The following is a 26,928-nucleotide window of genomic DNA, read 5'->3' as shown; positions in this document are numbered from 1 at the left end:
GCTGCTATGGAGAGAGAACACAAAACACAAGTGCTTTGTTAGGGTTTCATTACCTTGGGCTAGGGAAGAGGTAAGCTTTCTTTCAAACTAACCAGTCTCTAGCCTGGCTCATGGTGGGCTTGTGCTGGGCTCTCCCCTATCCAAGCCAATCCTTTCCCCAGTCTAGAATTCTTACCTTATGGTCCCCATCTTGGCTCCTACTGCTCAAGTGCCTAGTCAGGGAATTTTCCTTATCCCTCCTAAAGGCCAGTTATGCCCCCCCCCCCCCCCCCGTTGGAAAGTTGATCATCTGGGGAGTGGAGATTGAATCCCCTATGGCAGAGGATGTGCCTTTCCTTTAGGGTGTCTTAAGCCATAACTTACAGACTCAATCAGGCTCTTCCAGTCTAGCTACTTTTTCTTTTGTTAACTCCTAGCTGCCTACCCTAACAGTACCCCAGCTTTAATCACATTTAGAAACATTTGGAACAATTAGCTAGGATGGTAAAAACAAGTAATAAAAAATAATTTCTCAAAAAATATTTAATAACGTGAGGATATTATCATTAAGTGAACACAGCTGTATACTATAAGCTATATACTTAATATGGTAACACTTTCATTTAAAGAAAAGACTATATCTCTATAAAATCATAGGTGAAAGTCTGAAACACACATTCACAAATTATAATAGTGGCTAACTCCAAGGATAGGAGATTATAAGGATTTTTTATGCTTGTTTGTTTTTTTCTAATCTTACTATGGGCATTTCCATAACCACTCGTTATTATCATTCAAATTGGTTTTAATAAGACTAATTAAACTTGTTGTTACATTGATTATATTGAAAATTTAGCTAATGGAGGAACCATATTGTCTTGTTCAACATTTGAATCCAAACAACATTGTCTTTTTTAAAGTCTGGAAATAATTGTAAATAAATATTTGATTATTAGATAGATGATAGTGAGGAGACAGAAGGAAGATAGGTAGTCAGGAATTGGAACCATAAAAGCAGGGAGGAAGTAGAACCTGGAAACCAGCTAGTCAGAGTTACTAAGGAAACCCAACTGGGCAAGGAAGGAAGGGTGTGGGAAAGACATGGGCTTTAAAATGTATGAATTTTGCTAAGACAGGCAGCTTGCAGATAAACAATTACAAGACAGTAAGGCATATAATTAATCCCAAGAATGTTATTATGGCAGAATTTTTTGAAAGGACCAATTAGGGGCTAGCAAGGCATTATCTACCCCTAAATTAAAAAGCATGTGCTTCCTTTCTCTCTCTCTCTCTCTCTCTCTCTCTCTCTCTCTCTCTCTCTCTCTTTCTTTCTCTGTCACTCTCTTTCTCTCATTCTGTCCATGGAGCACTAGATTCTTGGGTTGATGGCAGGAGACATTCTCCCCTGTGCCCACAGGAGGTGCAAAGTCAGCCACTGCCATTGGCCACCCAGCAGGAGCTACAGAGAGATCTGCAGATTCCTCCTCTTCGTATCGGGTTTGAAAGTGCCCAGATGAGGCCCAGCTGTGAAGCAAAGCAGGCTGGTCCTGGTGCTGGGTCTTGGGCCTTTTATTGATAGGTTTGGAGCTCCCTAACCTAGCTGCAGCTTGTTTGAGAGATTTTAGCCTGAGCAAGGACAAGCCATTCATATACAAAAGCTGCAGCACACAGCTTGAGTGAAGTTGTAAATTGGATGAGGCAGGATCTTAGGGTAGTGGTCAGCAAACTCATTAGTCAACAGAGCCAAATATCAACAGTACAACGATTGAAATTTCTTTTGAGAGCCAAATTTTTTAAACTTAAACTATATAGGTAGGTACATTGTTATTAACTTAATTAGGGTACTCTGAAGGCTTAGGAAGAGCCACACTCAAGGGGCCAAAGAGCCTCATGTGGCTTCTGAGCCGCAGTTTGCCAACCACGGTCTTAGGGAATCACAGGCCAGAGCAAACAGAAATAGCTGCCAGTCAGCCCTGAGACTGAGGAGGTCTCAGCATAGGAATAATGATCCCTGCGAGCACCTCCAACTGGGAGAAAGCTGTCCCCAAGTTCCTGCCCTGATGCCAGACAATCCAGTTCCTCCTCATATGTGTCTATGTTCCCCAGAGCCTTGCCCTGGTGTTGGAGCTCAGAGGAAGTGGGAACTTGTAAGTTCAGTTCATGGTGCCAGCCTTTTAAGAGGAACAGCTGCGTCTCCAGAGCTTCTGTGTCACTGAGCCCCAATATGCACTGGTTTTTATAGCCTTTAGATCTTAGTGCCTATAGGGACTTCTTTCCTCAGCTCTGGGACCCTGGGCTGGGGGTCTGGTGTGGAGCTAGAACCCCTTGCTCCTCCTTTGGCAGCCTTCACAGAGATGATCCCCTCCTGATTAGAAAAGCAGCCCATGTGGGTGCCGGAGCAGCCCGTTCCACACCTCCATACCTCCTACCAGTCTCAGTGTGCTTTCTTCTTCTCTAGTTGTAGGACTTCCATTCAGCCAGCTTTCCAGTGGTTCTGGATGATGGTTGTTCTGTATTTTAGTTGTAATTTTGATGTGGTTGTGGCAGCATTTATCTATGCCACCATCTTCCTTTCTCAGGTATATGTTTTGCAAAAATCTTTATCATTGAAATTTTAATAGGAAAAATAAAACATTAACAAGTTCTTCAATAGTTGGAAATTTTACATTCTTTTATTTTTAAACTTATATTTCTACATTTCTTCCATTGAATTGTATATTTTATGCTCAAAAATCTTATATAGGCCATTCTATCATACAATAACTATACATTTTTAAATGCCCTGTGACCATAAGATTGTAAGTATTGAAAAATTTCCTCAGGATTGAATTTTTATTATAATTTTTTTTAATATATTTTTTATTGATTAAGATATTACATATGTGTCCTTATCCCCACGTTACCCTCTACCCCCCCCGCTCATGCCCCCCCCACCCCCCCGTTGTCCGTGTCCATTGGTTAGGCCTATATGCTTGCATATAAGTCCTTTGGTTGATCTTTCCCCCTTACCCCCACCCTCCCCTACCTTCCCTCCAAGGCCCGACAGTCCAATCAATGCCTCTCCGTCTCTGGATCAGTCCTTGTTCATCAGTTTATGTTGTTCATTATATTCCACAAATGAGTGAGATCATGTGGTATTTATCCGCTCTCCAGTTCCATCCATGCTGTGACAAATGGTAAGAGTTCCTTTTTCTTCTTCCTCTTCTTAAAGAATACCTTTTAGCATTTCATATAATGCTGGTTTGGTGGTGATGAACTCCTTTAGTTTTCTTATCTGTGAAGCTCTTTATCTGACCTTCTATTCTGAATGATAGCTTTGCTGGATAAAGTAATCTTGGTTGTAGGTTCTTGGCATTCATCACTTTGAATATTTCTTGCCACTCTCTTCTGGCTTGCATGGTTTCTGTTGAGAAATCAGCTGACAGTCGTATGGGTACTCCCTTGTAGGTAACTGACTGTCTTTCTCTTGATGCTTTTAAGATTCTCTCTTTGTCTTTTGCTCTTGGCATTTTAATTATGATGTGGTCCTCTTTGGGTTCCTTTTGTTTGGGGTTCTCTGCGCTTCCTGGACTTGTAAGTCTATTTCTTTCACCAGGTAGGGGAAGTTTTCTGTCATTATTTCTTCAAATAGGTTTTCAATATCTTGCCCTCTCTCTTCTTCTGGTACCCCTATAATTCTGATGTTGGTACGCTTGAAGTTGTCCCAGAGGCTCCTTACACTATCTTCATATTTTTGGAATCTTTTTTCTTTTTTCTTTTTTGGTTGGGTCTTTTTTGTTTCTTCGTATTTCAAATCTTTGACTTGATTCTTGGGATCCTCTTGTCTGCTGTTGGATCTCTGTATATTATTCTTTATTTCAGTCAGTGTATGCTTAATTTCTAGTTGGTCCTTTTTCATATCCTCGAGAGTCTCACTAGATTATCGAGGGTCTCACTAAATTTATCGGAGGTTTCCATAAAATTCTTGAAAAACCTTATAAACGTGGCCTTGAACTCTCTATCCAGTCGTTTTCTTTCCTCCGTTTCTGTCATTTGTGACCTGTTTCTTTGTCTCCGCATTTTTTATGCTTCCCTCTGTTGGTAGAGTGGTTTTGTGTGCTAGGTGTCCTGTAGTGCCCAGTGGCTCAGCCTCCCCAGTTACCTGAGGTGGACACTCTTGGTGTACCCCCTTGTGGGCTTTTTGCACAGTCTTATTGTAGTTATGCCTTGATTGTTGTAGGATCACTGGGAGGAATTGACCTCCAGGCCAATTGGCAGTGAGAATCAGCTGTGTCTGCAGTGGGAGAACTTCTGTGCTGAAGACACCCTTCTGGGGCAAGACTTGCTTCAGTGGGGCTTTGGTGCTCACTGAGTCTGCACCCTGAGTGTGTCCCTTATGGATCTGAGGAGTTGTAATCTGGATGGTCCCCCTCTGACAACTGGGTACACTGGCTCTTGGATCTAAGGAGGTGCTAATTTAGCCTCTGCCTGAGGTTACCCAGCAGGAGTTACAAAGAGAACTGAAGATTCCCCTTCCTTTTTTGGAGTTTGGAGGTACCCTGATGAGGCCCAGCTGTGAAGCAATGCAAGCCGCTGTGGGGCCTTGGGCCTTCTCTTGGAAGTTCTGGGTCTGTCTGGCCCAGCTGCAGTTAGGTAATTTTCAGGTTGCAAAGGGCCTGGGCATTCATATGCAAAAGCCTCTGCCACAGCCTGGGTGGGGCGGGGTCTTGCTGGGGTCCAACCCCAGCAGGTCCAGGTGTTCCCAAAGGCGTGGACGGAGTCGGTGAAGAAGGAATGACACGGAGACAGCGTTCAGTTGATCAGCAGCCTAGCCAGGATCTCTAGCCCGGATCTCCAGCCAAGTTCTGGTCTGGATCTCCAGAGAGGTTCTGCTTCGGATTTCCAGCGAGGTTCTGTAGCCATGTTCCCTCGCTAGGTTCTCCAGCCAGGTTCTGTCCAGGCTCTCCAGTCAGGTTCTCCTGCCAATCTCTGTAGTCAGGTTCAGTCCAGGATCCCTTGCCATGTTCTCCCACTAGGCTCCGTCTCTAGGCTCCGAGGCCAGTCCCTCTCCAGGATCCTCCGGCATGCTCTCTCCAGTGAAGTTCTTCTGTCTCTAGGCTCCGTGTAGGTTCTGCCTTCTTGATTCTGTTCTAAGTTCTGAGTGTTTCTGTCTTGTTACAACTGTATTTATACCAGTTGATTCAATCCTATCAATCTCTATTACAAAGGTTAGGGCGTTTCTTATCTCCATTCCAGGGAGAAAAGATTATGTAGTTTAAGCATGATTATTCGTAGTTAAAGGGATTAATTACCCGCCTGGCACTTAGTTGAGGGGTTTTATTCCCTCCCTAACTTCAGGGGAAAATCCCTACCTGGGGATTCAACCTTTCTCGGAGAGGTGACTTTGGTTAAAACACAGCGCCAAGAAGGTGAGCAAACATATTAAGAACCGTATGCCATATATGCCAGGTCCCTTGAAACAGCAAGGATGGACCGGCTCCCGGCAGGGTCTCAGGGAATCAAAGGGTGGAGCAAGCAGCTATGGCGGATCCTCAGCCCTGCCCTAAGGGGCCGCGCATCTCAGTGTCCTGGTAATTGCTGCAAGAACCTCTGAGGGAAAGCCGACCTCAAGTTCCGAGTTCTGTCCGCTGCCAGACAGTCCAGTTTCTCCCCGTATGAGTCCTGGGTCCCCAGAGACTTCCTGGAACCGGAGTTAAGAGCAGTCGGGAGCTTGTGACTCCCTCCCGATTCAAAAAGACAGCGGCGTCCTCAGGTGCCAGCCCCTTTCCGCCCGCGAGCCTCCGTACTTCTGCACTTTACTTCCGCGGCTCCTCTGGCTCTCAGTGTGCTTTTATTTCCTTCTAGTTGTAGAATTTCCACTCAGCCAGCTTTCCTGTAGTTCTGGATGATGTCCATTTTGTCTTTATGTTGTTTTTTTGAAGTTGTTGTGGGAGGCAGCAATTTCCCGGTGTTTATCTATGCTGCCATCTTAGTTTCACCTATTATAATTGTTTTAATACACAGTTATTCAAAGCAGCATGAATATATTACCATTTTTTGATATTCATTAACCAGTTACCAAGTACCAAGTAAATTTTATTGTAAATGTATATATTAATGGTATAGCTTGAAGGGGGCACTTAAAATTTTCTCTCTGTTATAAACTGACAAAATAGATACTTTATAAGGGCAAACTCTAGTCGGTACAGGCAGCTTCTTGGACAGATGCATTTTAGGAACAGATATATATATATATGCAAGGATCTGGAATTTGACTTGCGTTAAACTGTCCATATGTGCATGCCCCTTGGAAAGTCTCCAGGTCCTGGTTGTTATTGGTACTTAGCGCCCCAACTTGAAGTCTATCAAGCCTTTCTTCTTTAATAGCTGACACCTGGTACCTACTGTGTGCTTAGCACATCAACTGTATGAAGGAGCTATTCTTGTTAACCTCTTTATACAGATGAAGAAACTAATGCACAAAGAGACTATGTGACTTGTCCAAGTGTCACAGCTAGTAAGTGGACAGGAACATGGTGGTTCCAGAGTCCAGGCTCCTAACCACTGTGTACTTGAATGCCTTTTTTAAAAAATGGTTAAAGAGTAGATCTAGCCATGGCCATGAGAGGAGAGCTTATCTTCATGTAAATTATTAAGAGAAGGAAAGTAAAGAAAAACAGTGTTTTTCCACTGTGGTAGTGAATAGACTATGCATGAGTTAATAAAGCACCAGGCAGTGCCTTTTTCTGTACTCTCCTAGAGTATCATAGTATTTAGTGTCAGTCAAGTTAAAATTAACACTTTTTATTTCTTTAATTTCTATTTAACAGTAGTTCTCATTTAATTAGCAATGTGCAGGTATATTATCTGGAAACCTATTGTATTCTGCATATTCTGCTTAACCTGTTAACATGTTCTACATTTAGTGAAGATGACAATGTTTTTATGGTAATATTATAGAAGAAATACTGCATTTAATTATGGTAATGATTTCACACTTATGTAGATCGTTCCACCTAAATGCATCCTAAAACCGTTTTACATGAAAAAAGAAAGCAAAAACCAAAAAACTATACCCATCACTAAAATGATTACCTCCTTTAGTGACGATTAGGGTTGTTGTCATGCATAAGTAAAAATTAAAAATATTGCTCTAAATCAAGAGATATCTTTGAATAGTTCTGAGAAAATTTTATTTTTGGATTTTAAATAATTGAATTCTATAATAAACACACCAGGACATTCAAGGGATTTCGCTCTTTAAGGTGATTTACTCTCTAATCATATAATTTTGCCTTGCTATACACAGCTAGATTTTTCACTTATAAGCATTCCCCAATTAGGAAGGACATGACCTATGAAAGAATTGAACAGGCAGTGGTTGTTATGGAAGCCTGAGAAGAGAACCTCAGACCTCCTATTGTGAGAAGCTTGAAAGGGAGAGAAAGTGTGAAGGCCAACAGCCCTATGGCCTCCAGTTGGAATACCAGAGCAGTGCTGGGTAGAGAAAAGTACTTCTCTTGTTAAACTATGTAGAGAGAACATATCTATGAAACTTGTCTTATTTTGATATAGATTCAGATTCATCTAACAGTTTTTCAATATCTACCATGTGCCAAACACTGTACCAAATGCTTTCACGTTCACCAGTTTATTTAATCCTCATAACCACGAGGATAACCCAGTTTTACAAATGAAAGAACTGAAGCTCAGAAAGGTTATAATACCCAAGGTTAAATAACTAGTAAGTGGCAGAGAAAGACATTTTCTTCTTACATGCTGTAGGTCTGAAAGCCTCCATTATCCGTGTGAGTATAAATATAGTTCTTAGCAGCAAGTCTAGCATCATAGTTTTTGAGCTCCCAGTGTCTTGTAAATTATCTAAGAACTATAGGAGTTAATCACAGTTCAAAAGGGAAATCCTCCAGATGCCTGCTTCCAAATGAGTAAGAGCCCTGGCAGTGGTCGGTGTGTCTGTTGATGCTGCTGGTGTTGTTAGTGTTGCTATAGGTTCTTGCTGACCCACATCATCACTGATGATCCCTTTGCATTCATCATCTGACTGGCTCTACGGGTCTGTGCTTAAGGAAAGTCTTTATGGCTCCAGTTCTTAGCTCCCCTACATTTGATCTTTGAAAGGGGAATATTAGGGTTCTACACAGAAATGGAATATGACAGAGAGAGAGAGAGAGAGAGAGAGAGAGAGAGAGAGAGAGAGAGAGAGAGAGAGAGACTGATTTACTTTAAGGTATTAGCTCATTTGATTGTGGAATATTGGTAAGCCCCAAATTACTGAACTCTCATTAAATTTCAATTCCTAGGCATTCTAGTGTTCATCCAATTTCCTTGCTCCAAGCCAATACCATATATTTTAGATTCTTGAAAGCAACATAGTTCAAGGGATATCAGGAGTTTCCATATTAGGTTTGACTGCACACAACAAAGATCCAAATTAACGTTGTTTTGAATAAGTCACAAGTTGATTTCTCATGTAAAAGTCTGAAGGCAGGTAGTCCAGGGTTCATATAGTGCTCTGGGTTGTTAGAGATTCAGACTCCTTCTGTCCTCCTTGGGGCATGGCTTTCATTCCCAGCATCATATCAAAATTAAAGATGACCATCTAGTGCCCACCTTCATATCTTCATTCTAGGTAGCAGAAATGAGGGAAAAGAAAAAGCAAACTCTTTGCATGGATCATGTCCACTAATATTTCATTGGCCAGACTTGTTCATATGCCCCTACCTGGCTGCAAGGAAGACCAGAAAATGGTCTTTATTTTGGGCAGCCAGATATGCCTCAGTTAAAAATCAGGGATTCCAGTATCATAGAAGAAGGAAGGAATGGATATTGGCAGCCAGTTGGCAGTCTCTACCACAAAGAATTTATACAAATATTAGAAGATGTTAATTTATGGACAAATCAGGACATTGAAATGCAGTTATTTTTATATATTTGATGTGTTCTTAACAAGGCAGCCAAAATTATCTTTTTAAAAACATTTTATATTACTCTCCTGCTCCGAACACACCATGGGCTCTCTAATTCACTCAAAATTCTAATAGTGTCTGGCAAGGACTCATGTTATCTCTACCCCCTCCGTGGTCTTTCTACCCGCATCCCAACTACATTCTCTCTTATTCATCCATTCTCACTACTACTCACACCTGCAGGATATACTTACCGTAGAGCCTTCTCACTCCTGGATATTGTAAGGCTAACTCCTTACCTCTTTTATGTCTTTGTGTAGATATTACCGCCTCAATTGGGCCTATGCTGACAAACCTATTTAAAATTGCAATTCCCTCCACCCCCATTCTCCCAGTCTACCTTCCTTGATCAATTTTTTTCCATAGCATTTATCACCTAATATCTTGACAACTTACTCATTTCTCGTATCTATTACTTACCATCTGCCTACCCTAGAATGTAAGTTTCAAAAGGGGACTTTTTTTTTTTTTTTGCTTTGTTCACTAAAAAATTCTAAGTGCCTGAACAAGCCAACTACATTGTAGGTGCTCAATAAATGATCTGTGGATGAATGGATGCTTTTATCTCAGAATGACAGTTAAAAGGTAGAAGTATATATTTTATTACTTTACAAGTTATTTCCTTCCCTTAGTATTGGTATGTCATGTAACTTTGGGACTCCAGAGATGAGATTTTGTAGCCATGTTTATCAGCATTGTGAGTGGCTGATTATACCTTGAAAAGGAACCTATAACTTTCTTTGGTATCATTTCTTATGGGCATATTGTTTTGGTCTTAAGAAATTTTAGGTTGTCTGTGGTGTGTGTTACTTAAGATTTCTAGGTTGCAAATAAGAGAATCCCAATCTCTAGCTTAAGAAAAAAAAATTTTGGCTTATGTACACAGTAAACTTAAGAGATGTGGTTGTTTTTAGGGATTTAAATGTCATCAGGAATCTCTCTCACTTCTTATTCCCTCTCTACCTCTCACTTTTGCTTTCATCTGCTTTGGCTTCATATATTGTTCTTAAAGCTAGCATTCCAAGAGAACAGAGCACTACTTTGTTTTCTTCATTGAGACTCTGAGGTAGCAATTGCTGTGTCTGGAGAAGGCACGTTGGCCAGCCTTGGGCACACTCCTCTGCTTGGGAAGCAAAGCTACATAATATACAGTTCCATGAGAATCAGGAGGAAGGTAGCTTTCAAAGAGGAAAGGATGAAGACAGACAAAAAAATGTGTTGTACTGCACTTTTCAGTAACATATTCCTCATGTTAAGTTTGTATAATAAGCGATTTTCTAACAAACAAAAATTAAAATACTTTGCAACCAATTATCATTTTTTCCTTAAGTAGGATTATACTGAATGACTTAGATCTATAATTTTGTCTTTCTTGGGTTCTCATCTCTGTTCATTCCTAACCAGATTTCACATTTAGCAACTGTTGTATAGTCTAGAACATAATGAGAAGTAAATTGTGATTAATGCCCAGCCTCAATTTATAACCCCGGAGGATTTTACATTTTAAATTGAATAACGTTCTTCCTTATTCTTAGCTGAAAATGGCAAAAATAGAAACAGAAGATCACAGAACAGCACTTTCTCAGTCTTCTTCATCATCCTTGACTAAAGCCATGAAGGAATCACAGCAAAGCAACTCCAAAGGCACTTTCAATGGGGATAGCTTTCACTCCATTGACAAATATAGTTCAAATTATTTACCAAGGTAAGAATATTATTTCAGCAGCTTAAACTGAATTCTGAAGGGGATAAAAAGTACTTCTAGAGTATTGTCTTGGTAAATGCTCAAGATTTACAAAGATTATGGAGATTATGATGTCAGTAATAAGTTAGTGATGTGATGGGCTATGAAGATTGTTGCCTGGGTTAAAGTCCTTCAAGTTTTTTCTGTTTTGGGGGAAGTAAAAGATAGTTGATGCAGTTAACAACACATATTATCATAGGAATCTGACTAGGACAGGTAGCATAATGATAATAACAATAATGGCGGAGAAGATAAGATTTACTATGTGCTAGTTAAGTTGAATTATACCTATTTAGTTTTCAAAACAACCCTGGGAGGAATGTAAGATAGATAATATTTTAAACATCTCCATTTTACCTGTGAGGAAATGAAGACCTAGACAAGTTAGTTAACTTAGCCAAGATTACACAGCTAGTAAGTAGAGAAGGTACTTCTCTACTTGAATCCATACTGATCTAAGTCCACAGCCAGAGCTCTTATCTATTACTATATATTCTACCACACTTCCTGGAAATATAAAGCAGAGGAGACACAAGTATTTTTCCTTTGTTTTTCTCTATTAGAAAGTTAAAGAGCAAAAAAGTGTCTGTCAGGTATTGATAAACTATGGGTTGGCTAACTGTGATGAAATAGTCTTTATGTTAAATGGAAAACGTGAGCTATAAGAGCATTAAAGAAAATGTTCATAAATTACGATTATGTTAATCTTATAGAAATGCTAGATCATCTATGTATCTTAGAATGGTTTGATTGTTTTTGTGTTTTGTCACTGTTTAGATGAAAATGAAATCTATACTTTCAACTAATTTTGTTTTGCCTTATTTCTCTGACCGGTGAGGAATATTTGCAGTATATGAGATAATTTACACAGTGCTTCTACTTCTTTGTCTGAATCCAAACTTCTTTTCTGTCACTATTGCCTGTTACCTAGAAAGTGAAGTAAATAACTCTCTTCTCAGCAATCAAATGGAAAGTCAAGGACTATGCCCAGAGGTCTTTTTTCATAAAAAAGAAAATAATGAATTTCAACCTGAAAAGGATCAAGTTCATAAAGGCTAATGGTAATCTAAGATCTGTTTGTATTAATATGATTATCAGAGAGAGGCAATTTTCTCTACGAGTAAAGACATTTTCCCCTTAATTGAGGTCAAAACTTTTCTTGCCTCATCTTTTTTAAAAATTTGTATTTTTTATTGATTTCAGAGAGGAAGAGAGAGGAGAGAGGTAGAAACATCAATGATGAGAGAGAATCATTGATCAGCTGGCTCCTGCATGCCCCACACTGGGAATTAAGCCTGTAACCTGGGCATGTACCCTGACCGGGAATCAACCGTGACCACCTGGTTCATAGGTCAACATTCAACCACTGAACCACACCGGCCGGGCTCTTGTCTCATTTAGTTTTCTTTGCCACCATACTTTCACTATCTCTGTGATCTTTTCATGAGAAATAATTACTAAAATATAGTCAATTTATTATCCCTTTACTTATATCACAGAGATTGTGCTTTTCTTCACTAATTAACACGTTGTACAATTTATAAAATATGCCCAAATATATTAAGTTCATTCATTGCAACCATACAGCAGTCACTTTATTTTCATATTATCTGATGCTATTACTTTACTCTTTATTAAATTTACATCATCCACACTTCTTTTCTCTTTCTTGTGTTCTTTCGTTATTTTTCCTCTGTCACTCTCTGCTACATTTATTTGTAACAGAGTGAAAACTACTGTGCCAGGATCCTTCCCCCAAGAAAACTAATCATCAACACAATAAATGAGTTTGACATACTGTCTAATGTATCCCAGGTGACACAAATGTAATACATTATTGGTCATTGGTCACAGGTATCTAAGGACAATTGTGCCATACTATATAATAAAGAGAGAATATGCAAATTGACCATCACTCCGCCACAAAGATGATGGCACCCACAGCAGAGGCCAGGGGGTTTCCATAATACAAGATGGCTGCGCCCACAGCAGAGGCGGGGTTTCCATAACACAAGACTGCTGCACCCACAGCGGAGGCCAAGTTCCCGTAATGAGCCTTAACAAGCAATCAGCAGGGACCTGAGAGGCTGCACCCCACCACCCCCGTGGGGCCTGACAGGGGACCTCAGGCCATGCCCCCGACCCGGCAGAGCTTGACGGGGGACCTGAAGCTGTACCTCCCTCCCAGTGGGGCTTAATGAGGAACCCGAGGCTGTGCTCCCTTCCCGGCGCTGGGCTGGGGGACCTCAGGCCACACCCCCCACCCAGCGGGGTTTGACAGGGGATCTCTGGTCGCATCCCCCACCCGGCAGGGATTGATGAGGGACCTCAAGGTGCGCCCCCCACCCTGGCCCAGGCTGGGGACCTCAGGCTGCACCCCCTGCCCCAGTGCCAGGCCAGGGGACCTGAGGCTGCACCCTCTGCCCAGCAGGGCTTGACAAGGGTGGGACTGGCCAGGTCTGGATCTAGCCCAATGCAGGGGCCTGCTGAGTCTGGGTTTCGTGCAATTTTGAGGCACATGTGGTTGGGCGGAGACTTGACTCTGGGTTCTGTGGTGCGCCCCAGACTCTGACAGGAGGAAGATTTTCATATACATTTTACTAATTTTCTTTCATCTCTGACACTTCTATTACAGAGAAAGGGCAACTAGCAATATTAAAATATTTCCTCTAATTAATCCCCTTTTAATGTTCATGAATTTTGTGCACTGAGCCATTAGTATTTATAGAAAATGTCTCCAAATGATGCGTGAAAGATTTTCAAATATAATAGCATTTTAAAATTAAGAGAATGGCCTGGTTGGTGTGGTTCAGTGGTTGAGCATCAACCTATGAGCCAGGAGGTCACAGTTTGATTCCAGTCAGGGCACATACCCAGGTTGTGGGCTCAATATCTAGCAGAGGGCATGCAGGAGGTAGCCGATCAATGATTCTCTGTCGTCATTGATGTTTCTATCTCTCTTTCCCTCTCCCTTCCTCTCTGAAATCAATAAAAATATATGAAAAATAAATAAAAATAAAGAGAATGTTGTTAAAAAAATCTCTATCTCACATATAAAATATTTTGTTTTAATGATTTTTAGCTGATGATCATGCAATTTCCTAGATTTTTATCCATTACATCCTACTTTTTTAAAATATATTTTTATTGATTTCAGACAGGAAGGAAGAGGGAGAGAGAGAGAGAGAGAGAGAGAGAGAGAGAGAGAGAGAGAGAGAAACATCAATGATGAGAGAAAATCATTGGTCAGCTGCCTCCTGCATGTCCTACACTGGGAATCCAGCCCACAACCTGGTCAGGATCGAACTGTGACCTCCTGGTTCATAAGTTGACACTAAACCACTGAGCAATGCTGGCCAGGGTCATTACATCCTTTTAATCTTGCTTTCAAGAAGACTAACTGTGCCTAATTCATTCACTCACTTCGTATGTCATTATAGTTATCTTAGATATTTTTAATTGAAATGGGTCTTAGAGTCTTTTTTGAAATATAAACACTTGGTTATATCACCTAATTTCAGTATTCCAACGATGAGCTATCAGGTCTTTCCATGGAATGGACAGCAGAAAGAAATAAAGGGAGACAGCAATAGTGAATGAAGCAAGGCACCACCCCCACTGTTTTCAACCCCCAGTACCCAACAAATTATGCCTTTTTAGATTTTACAGATCTAAACATTCATACATTATTTCCTTTAAAAATGTCAAAAGACTAATTGTTTTAAAATTTTAATTTCCTCTGGAAAAGTGATATGTAATATCTATAACCTCCACCAGTTTTAGATTTCAGATATATCTTGTTTTTATTCCATTGTACTTTTGCACACACAGGTGTATTTTTTTTCCTGTGGGTGGGCTGATTTATGTCCTGACATATCAGTTGGGATATCCTTACCAACATTTCTAGGCCAAACCAGAATTACGGTTTCTTCTGGTGTTGAAAATAAAATATGCCTAACTGGTTTGGCTCAGTGGATAGAGTGTCAGCCTGCGGACTGAGAGGTCCCAGGTTCGATTCCGGTCAAGATAATGTACCCTGGTTGCGGGCACATCCCCAGTAGGAGGTGTGCAGGAGGCAGCTGATCGATGTTTCTCTCTCATCGATGTTTCTAACTCTCTTTCCTCTGTAAAAAAAATCAATAAAATATATTTTTTAAAAAGAAAAGAAAATATGTGTGAATTATTCACTTTTATTAACTTTTTATGATGTTTAAAATACATTTTATCTAACAGTTGTAGAATGTTATTTATATCTTTAGAGGTTATTCATTTCATCAAGTTTGGGAAAGTTTAATGAAATCTCTGTGCTTTATGGTCCCCAGAGATTTTATACAGGTTTCCATTCATCACACATATGTGGGGCTATTTCTCTTATTGGTTGTATTCCAGTATTTTAAGGTGATTTTTTTTCTTAAATGTACTTAGGGTCATTTTTCTTTATGTTTACATTTTCTTATTTGTATTTATTCCAATTAGAGAGTTTAATTATCATTAGAATGGTAATAGGATAAAGATAAGTTTTTAAAATGACAGTATTAAAAAACTAACTCTTTAGGAAGGTTTAAATTCTGTAAGAATATAAAGCAAGAAATATATGCTTGTCAAATATACAGTATAAATAAATAATTTAGATGAAAATGGTTGACTACATTTAACAAAGAGACTACCAAATAATGACGGGCTAAAGAGTGGTTGTTAGATTTGATGTACTTCATTGTATATTGTAAGTAATTGCTATCCATAAAAATTCTATGGCTTCTGTATAAGAAAAAGAGACACTTTGACAGGCAACACTGGTATGAAGCGACAGCAAGTACAAATCCTTGGCAACTGTCATTATCCTGCTGTTGCATTCACATCCAAACTGTGTGATAACTTAGAGCTGCACGGTTGTTATTGAGCTATGTTCTGTCAAAGTAGCCACACTTTCTACTGATGAATAGAATTATTAGCCCCATGCAGATTACTGTCAGAGAAATCTAAACTCACCAAAGATGCTTTCTGTTTCAGAAAGGAAGAAAATTAACAAAATTCTATGTCATTTTATGCTCATTCTGACATTTCCAGTGAGATACTTCTTATTAAGAAAGGTAGAATTTTTAGAAAATACCGTATTAGTTTATATTTTAACTCATTATAAAAGTATTCAAAATTCGTAGATTTTGAATAAAGCTAAATCTAAAGCAACCATGATTACAAAGTTGATTGTATAAGTTAAGCTACTATTAGAAAGTAATAGGAAACGGAAACTGACTTTTAAAATGAGGAATAGTCATCTCACATAACAAGAACTTCAGAGGCAGGGCAATTCTAGGGTTAAATCAGTGGTTCAGCATGTTATTAAAGAACATGGCTCTTTGTATCTTTTCCACTGCCATCCTCAGAATATTGGCTAGATCCTTGATTTTGACTCTTCCTACTCACAAGATAGCTCATCACAGGTTCACTCAACAATGTCCAATAAGAAGATCAATGTTTGATCATTTACATCCCTTTTTCATTATGGAAAACAAAACAAAACAAAAAACTTTCCCCAGCAGACTTCTCTCATGTCCCATTGGCCAAAATGGAATCACGAGTTGATTACTTAGCCTGCAAGGGAAATGAAATTACCATCATTAGTGTTAGACCATTAAGGATTAAAACATCTCTATCTCACATATAAAATCAGGAGATACTTTCCATGAGCATATAAGGAGATTGAATACTTAATTGTAGTTGACTGTTTTCATCTAAGGAAAAATCAGGGGAATGACTGAGATAAAATGAACATTACCTGACATAACTCTTGGCTTGAGCTTTAGCATATTTTATTTCATAAGTTGTTTGTTTCTTATCAGTAGCATTTTTATACTATGTCATAATTATCAAAGAATAATTCCTGCATATCAATCTGGTTGAGTTCCTGTGGAAGTGTAAAATATGTAAAACAAGGATCTTATTCTTGTAGAATGGGATATGAAATCATCTAAAATTACAAAGCAAACATATCAATATGTAAATCAGTATATCAGTTCATACACAGGACCTGGGCAGAATGATTTAGAATAAGGATTGACTAGATCGGGTGGGGTTAACTCCTTTTATGTGTCTTATCAGCTTGAACAGTTTTGTTAAATCCTCTATACCCCTAATCCCTGAATTTCTCCCTTATAGTAACTAGGACTTTTCCTTCACAGTAATTGTAAATTTATATGTGACTATTTGTTTAACATTTATCTCTTCTACTAGATAATTATGAAAGAGGTTTCTAGAAAACATAAGCACTGAGTTCAGGTTAACATTTATTAAATATTTACTTACTGAAAGATGTACAGTAATGAGTACAGATCTGTTGAGTGAACACCATTGACAATAAAGCATATAGATCAGAACGATGGAAAGCAATGAGGTGCAGTTATAGCTGAGGGATATTACAGGGAGCAATGAGCAGCAGCAATTGGTTAGAAGTCCTTGAAGATGAGATCAACAAGTATGACTTTATTAGGAGTTTTCCTAAAATTGTTATAAAAAGCCATTAAGATTCACTAATGCTGTTAAAGCCAAGGAAATGAGAAGAAAAATTGCCCCTGTCAAAATTAGAGGCATAACCTTAAATCTAATCACAATCTATTTTATCTGCTGTTTCTATATTCCTCCCTGAGTATATTTTCTTATACTTTTAGACCTCACATCTTTACTTGGTTATTGCTTTGTGAAGCAAAAATTATAAATTAGATTAAGTAAAAATCAAAGAGAGTAAAGCATAATTAAATACTAGCCTGGGTTATCAAGGAGCTTGTAAATTCCACAATGTATAAGATCTGTCCCTGATAATCTGTTTGGTTATAGTGGAAAGCCAACATGTAGATGAGGTATAATACTGTTTGAGAAAATAATAAAGGCTTAATTAATTTATTAACATGCTTTTATAAATTTGTGATTTATTATATCCATTGTATCATATGTAGAAGTTGTCTAAAAGATTTATTTGCCTAAAGCTTGATAAATTTTAATTAACTGATAGTTTTTATTCACACTGATTCAAGGATAAATTTTGGTGTTTTAATTCATCTTTCTTTAAGCACACATAAAATTCTTAAATATTTACATAGTTTACCAGTGTATGCATATAAACCAGGGGTGGGCAAACTTTTTGACTCGAGGGCCACAATGGGTTCTTAAACTGGACCGGAGGGCCGGAACAAAAGCATGGATGGAGTGTTTGTGTGAACTAATATAAATTCAAAGTAAACATCATTACATAAAAGGGTACGGTCTTTTTTTTCAATAGTTTTATTCATTTCAAACGGGCCGTAGTTTGCCCACGGCTGATATAAACACACATAACCACACTTGTTGTTTGATCTTTTTTATTATCTAATTGCTAATAAATTATTAAAATTGCTAAAAGAAAACATCTTTTTTTTCTCAATAACTGACTGTAAACTAACTCATCTGTAATGTAGCTGTTTTGTTTTTTTAAAATATACCAGAATATTTTCATCCAAGTGAATGCCTCCCTCAACCCCCTTTAAAATAATGTATAATCTCAAAGCATTTTGCAAGTTCTACTTTGGATTTTCCCATCAGCATTTGTGGCACATTCCTTTAAATATCTTGGATGATGTCAAATTTTAATCTTAAATAATTAAATTAGAATTATTCAGAAAATAAAATATCTTGATCTACATCTTATTATCCATTATCTAAAAAATGAATCATAAAACCTGGGTAATTAAATGGCTAGTATGATATGCAGAAATTTAATATGGTCTCAAAGATTCCTACTCCCTGGTATATAATATATACCTGGTATAATTCTCTCTTCTTGAGTTTGGGTGGGATTGTGAATATGATGGCAGGTCACTCCCATGATCAGATTATATTAAATGACAAAGGAGATTTATATTTTAATCTTTATTGTTAAGAGCATTACAGATGTCCCTCTTTTTTCCCTCCATTCCCCCCTTCAACCCAGTTACCATCCCACCCCAGGCTTTCGCCACCCTATTGTCTGTGTCCACAGGTAATGCATATATGCATATAAGATCTTTGTTTAATCTCTTCCTGACCCCCCTCCTTCCCTCTGAGAATCAGCAGTTTGTTCATTTCCATGCCTCTGATTCTATTTTATTCACCAGTTTATTCTGTTCATTAGATTTCTTATTTATTTTGATTTTTAGATTGAATTGTTGATAGGTATGTATTTGTTGCCATTTTGTTGTTCATATTTTTTAAATCTTTTTCTTTTTATTCTTCCTCTTCTTAAAGAATACCCTTCAACATTTCATATAATACTGGTTTGGTGGTGATGAACTCCTTTAGCTTTTTCTTGTCTGAAGCTCTTTATCTGACCTTCAATTCTAAATGATAGCTTTGCTGGGTAGAGTAATCTTGGTTGTAGATCCTTGCTACTCATCATTTGAATATTTCTTGCCACTCCCTTCTGGTCTGCATACTTTCTGTTGAGAAATAAGCTGACAGTCCTATGGGCATTCCTTTGTAGGTAACTAATGCTTTTCTCTTGCTGCTTTTAAGATTCTTTGTCTTTAGCCCTTGGCATTTTAATTACAATATGCCCTGGTGTGGTCCTCTTTGGGTTCCTCATGTTTGGGACTCTGTGTTTCTTGGACTTGTAAGTCTATTTCTTTTACCAGGTAGGGGAAGTTTTCTGTCACTTTTTCAAATAGGTTTTTGATATCTTGCTCTCTCTCTTCTTCTGGCACTCCCATAATGTTGGTATGCTTGAAGTTGTCCCAGAGGCTCCTTACTGAACCGCGTCCAGCACAGACAAGGGTGAATCTGAGGAGGAGTGGTGAAGGATTAAAGAAGACAGACAGGAGAATACAGTTGGGGCTAGGTAGGTTCACTTGTGCCTAGATGAGGACACAGTGACACAGCCTATAAGCCGAAGCTTTATTTTATAGTCAGAGCACACAAAGCAAAACAAGGGAAGTGGTCAACATATTTATAATGTTCTTGCAAAGTTCAAATCTGCTTCTTTCCTGTTGTTGCCATTCCCTACTCTCTATCAAGCTTTGTTTAGGCAGCACTTGCTGCACCTCCCACAGCCCATTAGCTTCCTAGGAACAAGGGAGGACTATAGGGTCATGCTTAATTATGCTAGGAAGTCTCTGCCCTCCAAGTTAGGACTTGTTTGTGGCCCTGCCACAGGTCAGTCCAAGGCTTGACCTTATAGCCGCTCCCTACACTTACACTGTCTTTATATTTTTGGATTCTTTTTCTTTTTGCTTTTCTGGTTGGGTGATTTTTGCTTCCTCATATTTCAAATCATTGATTTGATTCCCAGAATCCTTTACTGTTGAATCCCTGTATGTATTCTTTATTTCAGTCAGTGTATGCTTAATTTCTGACTGGTCCTTTTCCATTTGGAGGTTTCTAGTAGATTCTTGAGTAACCTTATAACCACGGTTTTGAACTCTATATCCAGTACTTTGCTTTCTTCCATTTCTTTCATTTGTGAAATGTTTCTTTGTCTCCACATTTTGTTTGTTTGTATGTATTGGGTAGAGTTGCTCTGTCCCCTTGAGTTGGTAGAGTGGCCTTGTGTAGTAGGTGTTCTATAGGGCCCAGTGGCTCAGCCTCCCAGTCACCTGTGCTGGGCCCTCTATGTGCACCCCTTTGTGGATTGTGTACAGTCTTGTAATAGTTGAGACTTTATTGCTGTTGGTGTCACTGGGATGAATTAACCTCCAGGCCAATTGGCTGTGAGGACCAACTTTGACAATAGTGGGAGAACTGCTTTGAAGGAGACATCCCTATGGAGCAGGACTTGCTTCAGTGGGGCTTAGGTGTTCACTGAGTCTGCCCCTTGAGTGTGTTGCTTATGGATGTATAGAGTTGTAATCTGGTATGGTCTGACACTGACCACTGGGTACCCTGGCTCTTGGATCTCCAGGGAGGTGCAAAGTCAGTGACTGACTGTGGCCACCCAGCAGGAGCTATAGAGAGATCTGCAGATTCCTCTTCTTTGCATTGGGCTTGGAAGTGCCCAGATGAGGCCCAGCTATGAAGCAAGGTAGGCTGGTGCTGGTGCTGGGTCTTGGGCCTTTTATTGATAGGTTTGGGGCTGCCTGACCCAGCTGCAGCTTGTTTGAGTGATTTTAGCCTGAGCCAGGACAGGCCATTATTATGTAAAAGCTGCTGCACACAACTTGGGTGGGGTTGTAAATTGGAGGAGGCTGGGTCATAGGGAATCAGCAGTGCAGAGCAAAAAGAAATGGCTGCCAGTCAGCCCTGCAACTGGGGAGGTTCCAGCATAGGAACAATGATCCCTGAGAGCACCTCCATCTGGGAGAAAGCTGCCCCCAAGTTCCTGCCCCGATGCTAGACAATCCAGTTCCTCCTCATATGTGGTGCTGGAGCTCAGAGGAAGCAGGACCTTGTAAGTTCAATTTATGGTGTCAGCCTTTTAAAAGGAACAGCTTGGTCTCCAGCAGCTCTGTGTCACTGAGCCCCAATCCATACTGGTTTTTACAGCCTGTAGTTCTTACTGCCCATAAGGATTTCTTTCCCCAGCTCTGGGACCCTGAGATGGGGGTCTGGAGCTGGGACCCCTTGCTCCTCCGGTGGCCTCCACATAGATGATCTCCCTTCAGATTCGACAAAGGAGATTTTTGCCATTGTGGTTAAGGAACATAGTCAGTGCTTTTTAGTTAACCAAATGGGAGATTATCCTGAATGGGCCTGACCTAATCAGATCAACCTTTAAATGACAATTCAGAGATCAGAGTCGGAAGAGTCGGAGAGGTGAGTGAGTTCCTACTGGCTTCAAAGATGATAGTCACTATGAGTTCTGTAGCAGTAAGGAACTAAAGTCTGACCAAACCTGAAAGAGCTTGGAAGAAGACCCTGAGCATCAGATGAAACTGTAGCCCCAGCTGGCACCTTGATTTCAGCTTTTTGAGATCCTGAGCAAAGGGTCCAGTTAAGCATTGCCCAGACTCCTGATACGTGAAAACTGTGTGGTAATGAACAGGTGCTGTTTTAAGTCACTAAGTTTGTGCTAATTCATTGCACAGCAATAGAAAACTAATATAGACAGACAGATAGGTGATTGATAGATAATTTTTAAAAGATATAGTTTTGAAGTAATGTGATTGATGTTCTTATGTCATCCTAATATATAGTGGCATTTAATTTTCAGTCTGAAAAAGAATGCTTTTATACCAATGGTAAAAGAAATAATACAATGATGAATTGGAATATTTGAAAGAAATTGAGGTCTAGCATCTTATTTTATTTTTTGAGTTTTTATTATTGAGAGTATTAGAGATGTCCCCTTTTTCTTCCACTGCACCCCTCCCCTCGGTTCCCAACCCACTCCAATCCTTCACCAACCTCTAGTCTGTGTCCATGGGCAATGCATAAATGCATATAATTTTTTTGTTTAATCAATTCCTGCCTCCTTCCCCTTTCCCTCTGAGACTTGTCAGTCTGTTCCATGTTTCCATGTCACTGGTTCTATTTTATTTGTCAGGTTTTTTTGTTCATTAGATTATACATATAAGTGAGATCATGTGATATTTTTCTTTCTCTGATTGGCTTATTTAGCTTAGCATAATACTCTTCAGGTCCTTCCATGCTGTCTCAAAGGGTAAGAGATCCTTCTTTTTTACAGCTGCATAGTATTCCACTAATGTACTGATCAGCATTCTTTCTAAATCTTAGCTGTTGTAAATAATGCTGCTGTGAATATAAGGGTGTCTAATTCTTTCTGGTTGGTGTTTCAGGATTCTTAGGATATATTCCTAGAAGTGGGATCACTGGGTCAAATGGCAGTTTCATTTTTTTGAGGAAACTCCACACTGTTTTTCATAGTGGCTGCACCAGTCTGCAAAAATGGGACTACATCAAACTATAAAGCTATTTACACAGCAAAATAAACCAGCATCAAATTGGTTTGGCTCAGTGGATAGAGTGTCAGCCTGAAGACCGAAGGGTCCCAGGTTCGATTCTGGTCAAAGCCATGTACCTTGGTTGCAGGCTCCTCCCTGGCCTAGGCCCTGGTCAGGGCTTGTGCAGGAGGCAACCAATTGATGTGTTTCTCTCTCATCGATATTTTTATCTATCTTTCCCTCTCTCTCCCACTCTCTATAAAAATCAATGAATAAATATCCGTGGGTGAGGATTAAAAAAAGAAAAGAAAAGGGAACCCACTATATGGGTTCATATTTGCCAATGATACAATGATAAGAGGTTAATTTCCAATATATATGTAGTACTCATACAACTCAACAAAAGGAAGACACACAATCCAATTAAAAAAGGGGTTGAGGACTTGAATAGACACTTTTCCAAAGAGGACATACAAATGCAGAGAGGCCTAGCATTTTTGATGGTAGGAAATAATGAGTGAGATATAGTGATTCCAGCTATTAGGTCTAACAGTGCACAGGAAGGAAGTATATTCCTATATACAAGGGTAGCATAGAAATCTTACTGAGGAAGACACTACTTGAAGTCTGTGTATACCGTATGAATTATTTACAGGTATAATGAAAGATTTACAGTAGAGACGTAGCATAGACTTGTAGGACAAGATAATAATACTGACATAGAATGTGAAGAATAAAATCTGTGTTATAAAATTAGGTCAAATTCCAGCATGTGGTAGAAAACCTCATCAATATGTGAACACAAAGAGACGTTATTATTTTTTTTAAAAATGACCAATTCCTAAAATCATTGGAAATAATGATAGGAAATAATGGCAATGTTATAGGAAGACGAAGGGGTGAGGTTTCTGAGCCCAAAATGTGGCAGTCTACTAGAGTTGTTCTTATGTGTCTAGAGTATCTTAGAGAGCAATGAATGTTTTCCTAGTTCTCTTTTTACCTTTCTGGAGTACATTTACTTTCCTAACTTTCTGAGTATTCTGGTAATAAGCTGTATGACCCGAAACCCTCAGGAGGTGTGACTTTCAGTGCCAAACCAGGATGAGTTAGTCACCTTAATCTCAGGTCTGCTATGAAGCCTTTCCCAACTTTATTCCAGCCTACATAAGTTTGTCTTCAAGGAGTTTAAGCAGTTTATTTAACATATATTCTCTCTTTATTAGGGTTTAGTTTGCAACTTTCTCAAGGGTAGGAACCACATATCTTCCATGTTTGTATTTCCTAATACTTAGCAGAGTGCTAGTGTTTAAGTGATTAATCTAAGAACTTAAATATTTTACTTACATTGTTTCAAGGATTACACAGCTTTCTTCTTTAAGTATGTAAGTACATTTAATGGTTATGAACATGAGTTTTTTCTTTTCAATCCTCACCAGATGATGTTCTTCCACTGATTTTTAGAGCAAGTAGAAAGCAGGGAGGGGGTGGAGAGAGACGGAGACACACAGAGTGAAGCAGAGAGAGAGAGACAGAGAGAGAGAGATATCAATGTGTTGGTTGCCTCCTGCGTGCACCCTGACTGGGGACTGGGGTTGGAACCTGCAACCCAGGTACATGCCCTTGACCAGAAATCTAACTGGAGACTTTGGTTGGTGGACCAACGCTCTAACCACTGAGCCCACTGGCCAAGGCTGAATGTGGGTTTTGTCCTAGGATCCACTTGGGTTCAATTTCTCCCTGCAAACTAAATAATTATTTGAGCTTGGGCAAATTAATAGCCTCTCAGAGCCACAATTTCTTAAATCTGGAAAATGGGGATAAAAATAGTACCTACTTCCCAGGGATATTGTAAGGATTAAACAAAATAATGGCTAAGTGTGTAGTATGTTGTCTAGCACATGGCACAAAACCAGTTATTATGTGGTAGTTGTTAATAAGTGAATATAAATCAATTCACTGTATTCTTCCATGCATTGTTTCTTCCAGGGAGTTTATGTCATCCCAGGCAAAAGCAGTTATTAAAACTACTAAAGATTATTTGCAGCCTCAGTTTGGCCCCAACAGACTGTTGCTTTCAGCAGCAATATCAGAAGGGTCAGGACTTCAAAATTGCTCCACACATCAAACAGTATCAGATCATAGGCATGGTGAAATATCAGACCCGGATAGCTACAAATCAAACAGAAATAACAATTCCTGTTTTATATCAGCATCCAAGAGAAACAGACCTGTCAGTGCTCCGGAGGGTCAACCGAGGTAATCAAAGCTGTGCTCTCTTCTTTTTAACCAACTGTTGAGGCTTTTCCCTTTGAGCAGAATTCATAATGATTCAATTGGTTATTTCAGACATTAAGATGTAGCACATTTCTAGTGCTAGGGTTTTGTTTCTGTTTTTTCTTTTTTTTCTTTGAAAGCATAGGGGTAGAAAGTTGTTAATTACACTTGTGGAAAACATGAAATATACTTCAACCTGGATACTATGAAACTCTAAAAAAATATTTAAAACAAAATCAGTCTAGGACCATGATAGATCTTTGCTTACCAGGTATTTGTTTAAAAATAGAAATGCATACTTTTGATATTTACCCCAAATTCCAAAATAAAATTAAATTGTAATGAACTTATTATAAAACTATTTTGTGTATTTTTACATAGTTTGTAATAATCTTTTAACCTAAGAGTTTGTGGACAGGATAAAATATGTGTAAAATAAAAATCAAATCAAGAAACTGATGTTACTATTATTTTCATATGTTTGAATAGGCGGATATATTGTGATTTTAATTTCCCTAAAGTTTTTATTTTAAAATGTTTATTTTGCCTTTTGTAGCATTAAGAATTAACAGGGTTAGTTACAGAACTCCGAAGTAAAAATTTGACATTTTAGTCAATTACATGCTTTGCTGAGAAAATAGTAAGATTGACATTGGTTTTGACTGAAGACAAAACTTAGAAATTTTCTTTTACTTCCTCCAGATAATTTGAAATGAAAGCAATTACAATTGACTTTAGATTAAAAAATGTTGTTATGATATGCTTGAATTTGAAATCTTTTAAAATAAATCAAAGAACTTTGATAAATATGAAAACTTAAAGGAAAAATTTTTCCACTAAGTATTTTATAATATTAAGACCATATTGCTATTTTATGCTTTCTATCAGAACATAATTAATATAAAAATATCATTTTAAAAACAAATATTGTGATGTTTTATAAGTAAAATGATAGAAATGATTTATTCTGAAATAAACTGTCCCATGAACAGTTTTGGCAAACTTATCCTGTATTAAGTGTTTTTAAATATTTAAGTAGTTATATACAACTATAAAACGTTTTTTTGAAGAATACTTACAGTCATTAGAGCTTATATGTATGTGTAAAGAATATCCAGGATAATATGGTTTTGAATGTTTTTACTAATTGACATGCAACAATTTTTACTTTTTTTTCTCTCTCTTCAGAGTTGCAGAGTTCTCTTCTTTAAAATTTCAGTCGGCCCAGAATTGGCACAGAATCTCTCAAAGACATAAGCTTCAAACCAGAGTGATTAGAGTAACAGCTTACAAAAATGGATCTAGAACAGTCTTTGCCAAAGTTGCTGTACCAACCATCTCCTTGGTAACTAGTGTTCAAAAGTTTTTATTGCTTCATTTCTTCCCTTAATCTCTTTAAAATATAAAAGTGGAGAAAAATTACATTTATTCTGTCAAAATGTTCTTTTTAGTAATATGAACCTATAAATTGCTTAGGTATACATAAAACTCACAGGCATTCCTTTCCTTTCCTTTTTCACCAACATACAAAAAATGAAACACATTTAGTGAAACACATGTTATATTTTGTAGAGTTATAAAAAAATTTAACTGACAGGATATTTAAGGACTAAAATTAGACTATTATTAGATATTCTTAGTGCTGTAATTTATCTTTTATTTGTATATTTTCAACTGCTAGAAAATATACTGGTGGAGTTATTCAAGTTAACTCTGGCAATTGCCTCAAGTTTCTGTTTTGATTGGAAGCATGTTTGGTCTCATGGAAATGTGTAACTCTCCTTTTGTGAATCACTTTCTCTTACCTCTTGCTTTCTCCCAGTTGCTGGAGGAGTGCACGGAGAAGCTGCGTCTGAACATGGCCGCACGACGAGTGTTCTTGGCAGATGGCTCTGAAGCCCTCGAACCTGAAGACATACCCCATGAAGCCGACGTTTATGTTTCAATGGGAGAGCCCTTTTTAGATCCATTCAAAAAAATTAAAGGTAAAAAAGAAAAGAAAATCCTACCCCCATGTACAGTAAATGGCTTGAGGGATGCAATTAAAAAATGATTTTCATCCTGTCTTTTTTGCATGGTTTAACAAAACTAATGTTTACGCATTTACAGCTCAGTAAGAGGATAA

The 26,928-nt window shown here is 38.5% G+C and overlaps 1 protein-coding gene across 1 annotated transcript in view; it reads left to right on the top strand.

Annotated features, from left to right (window-relative positions):
• The window catches only part of DCDC1 (doublecortin domain containing 1), a 333,377-nt gene that overhangs the window by 13,222 nt on the left and 293,227 nt on the right, over window positions 1–26,928 (top strand). Inside the window, exons 2-5 of the mRNA XM_059711140.1 lie at window positions 10,481–10,650; window positions 24,516–24,785; window positions 25,992–26,148; window positions 26,626–26,788. Coding sequence (XP_059567123.1) covers window positions 10,487–10,650; window positions 24,516–24,785; window positions 25,992–26,148; window positions 26,626–26,788 — 754 coding nt within the window. The 5' untranslated portion in view covers window positions 10,481–10,486. The remainder of the gene's footprint in view (window positions 1–10,480; window positions 10,651–24,515; window positions 24,786–25,991; window positions 26,149–26,625; window positions 26,789–26,928) is intronic.

The sequence above is a fragment of the Myotis daubentonii genome, chromosome 9 (genome assembly GCF_963259705.1).
Source record: "Myotis daubentonii chromosome 9, mMyoDau2.1, whole genome shotgun sequence".
Classification (NCBI taxonomy): domain Eukaryota; kingdom Metazoa; phylum Chordata; class Mammalia; order Chiroptera; family Vespertilionidae; genus Myotis; species Myotis daubentonii.
Note: the sequence above shows the minus strand (reverse complement) of the source record. Positions and strands in the feature narration are given on the sequence as shown.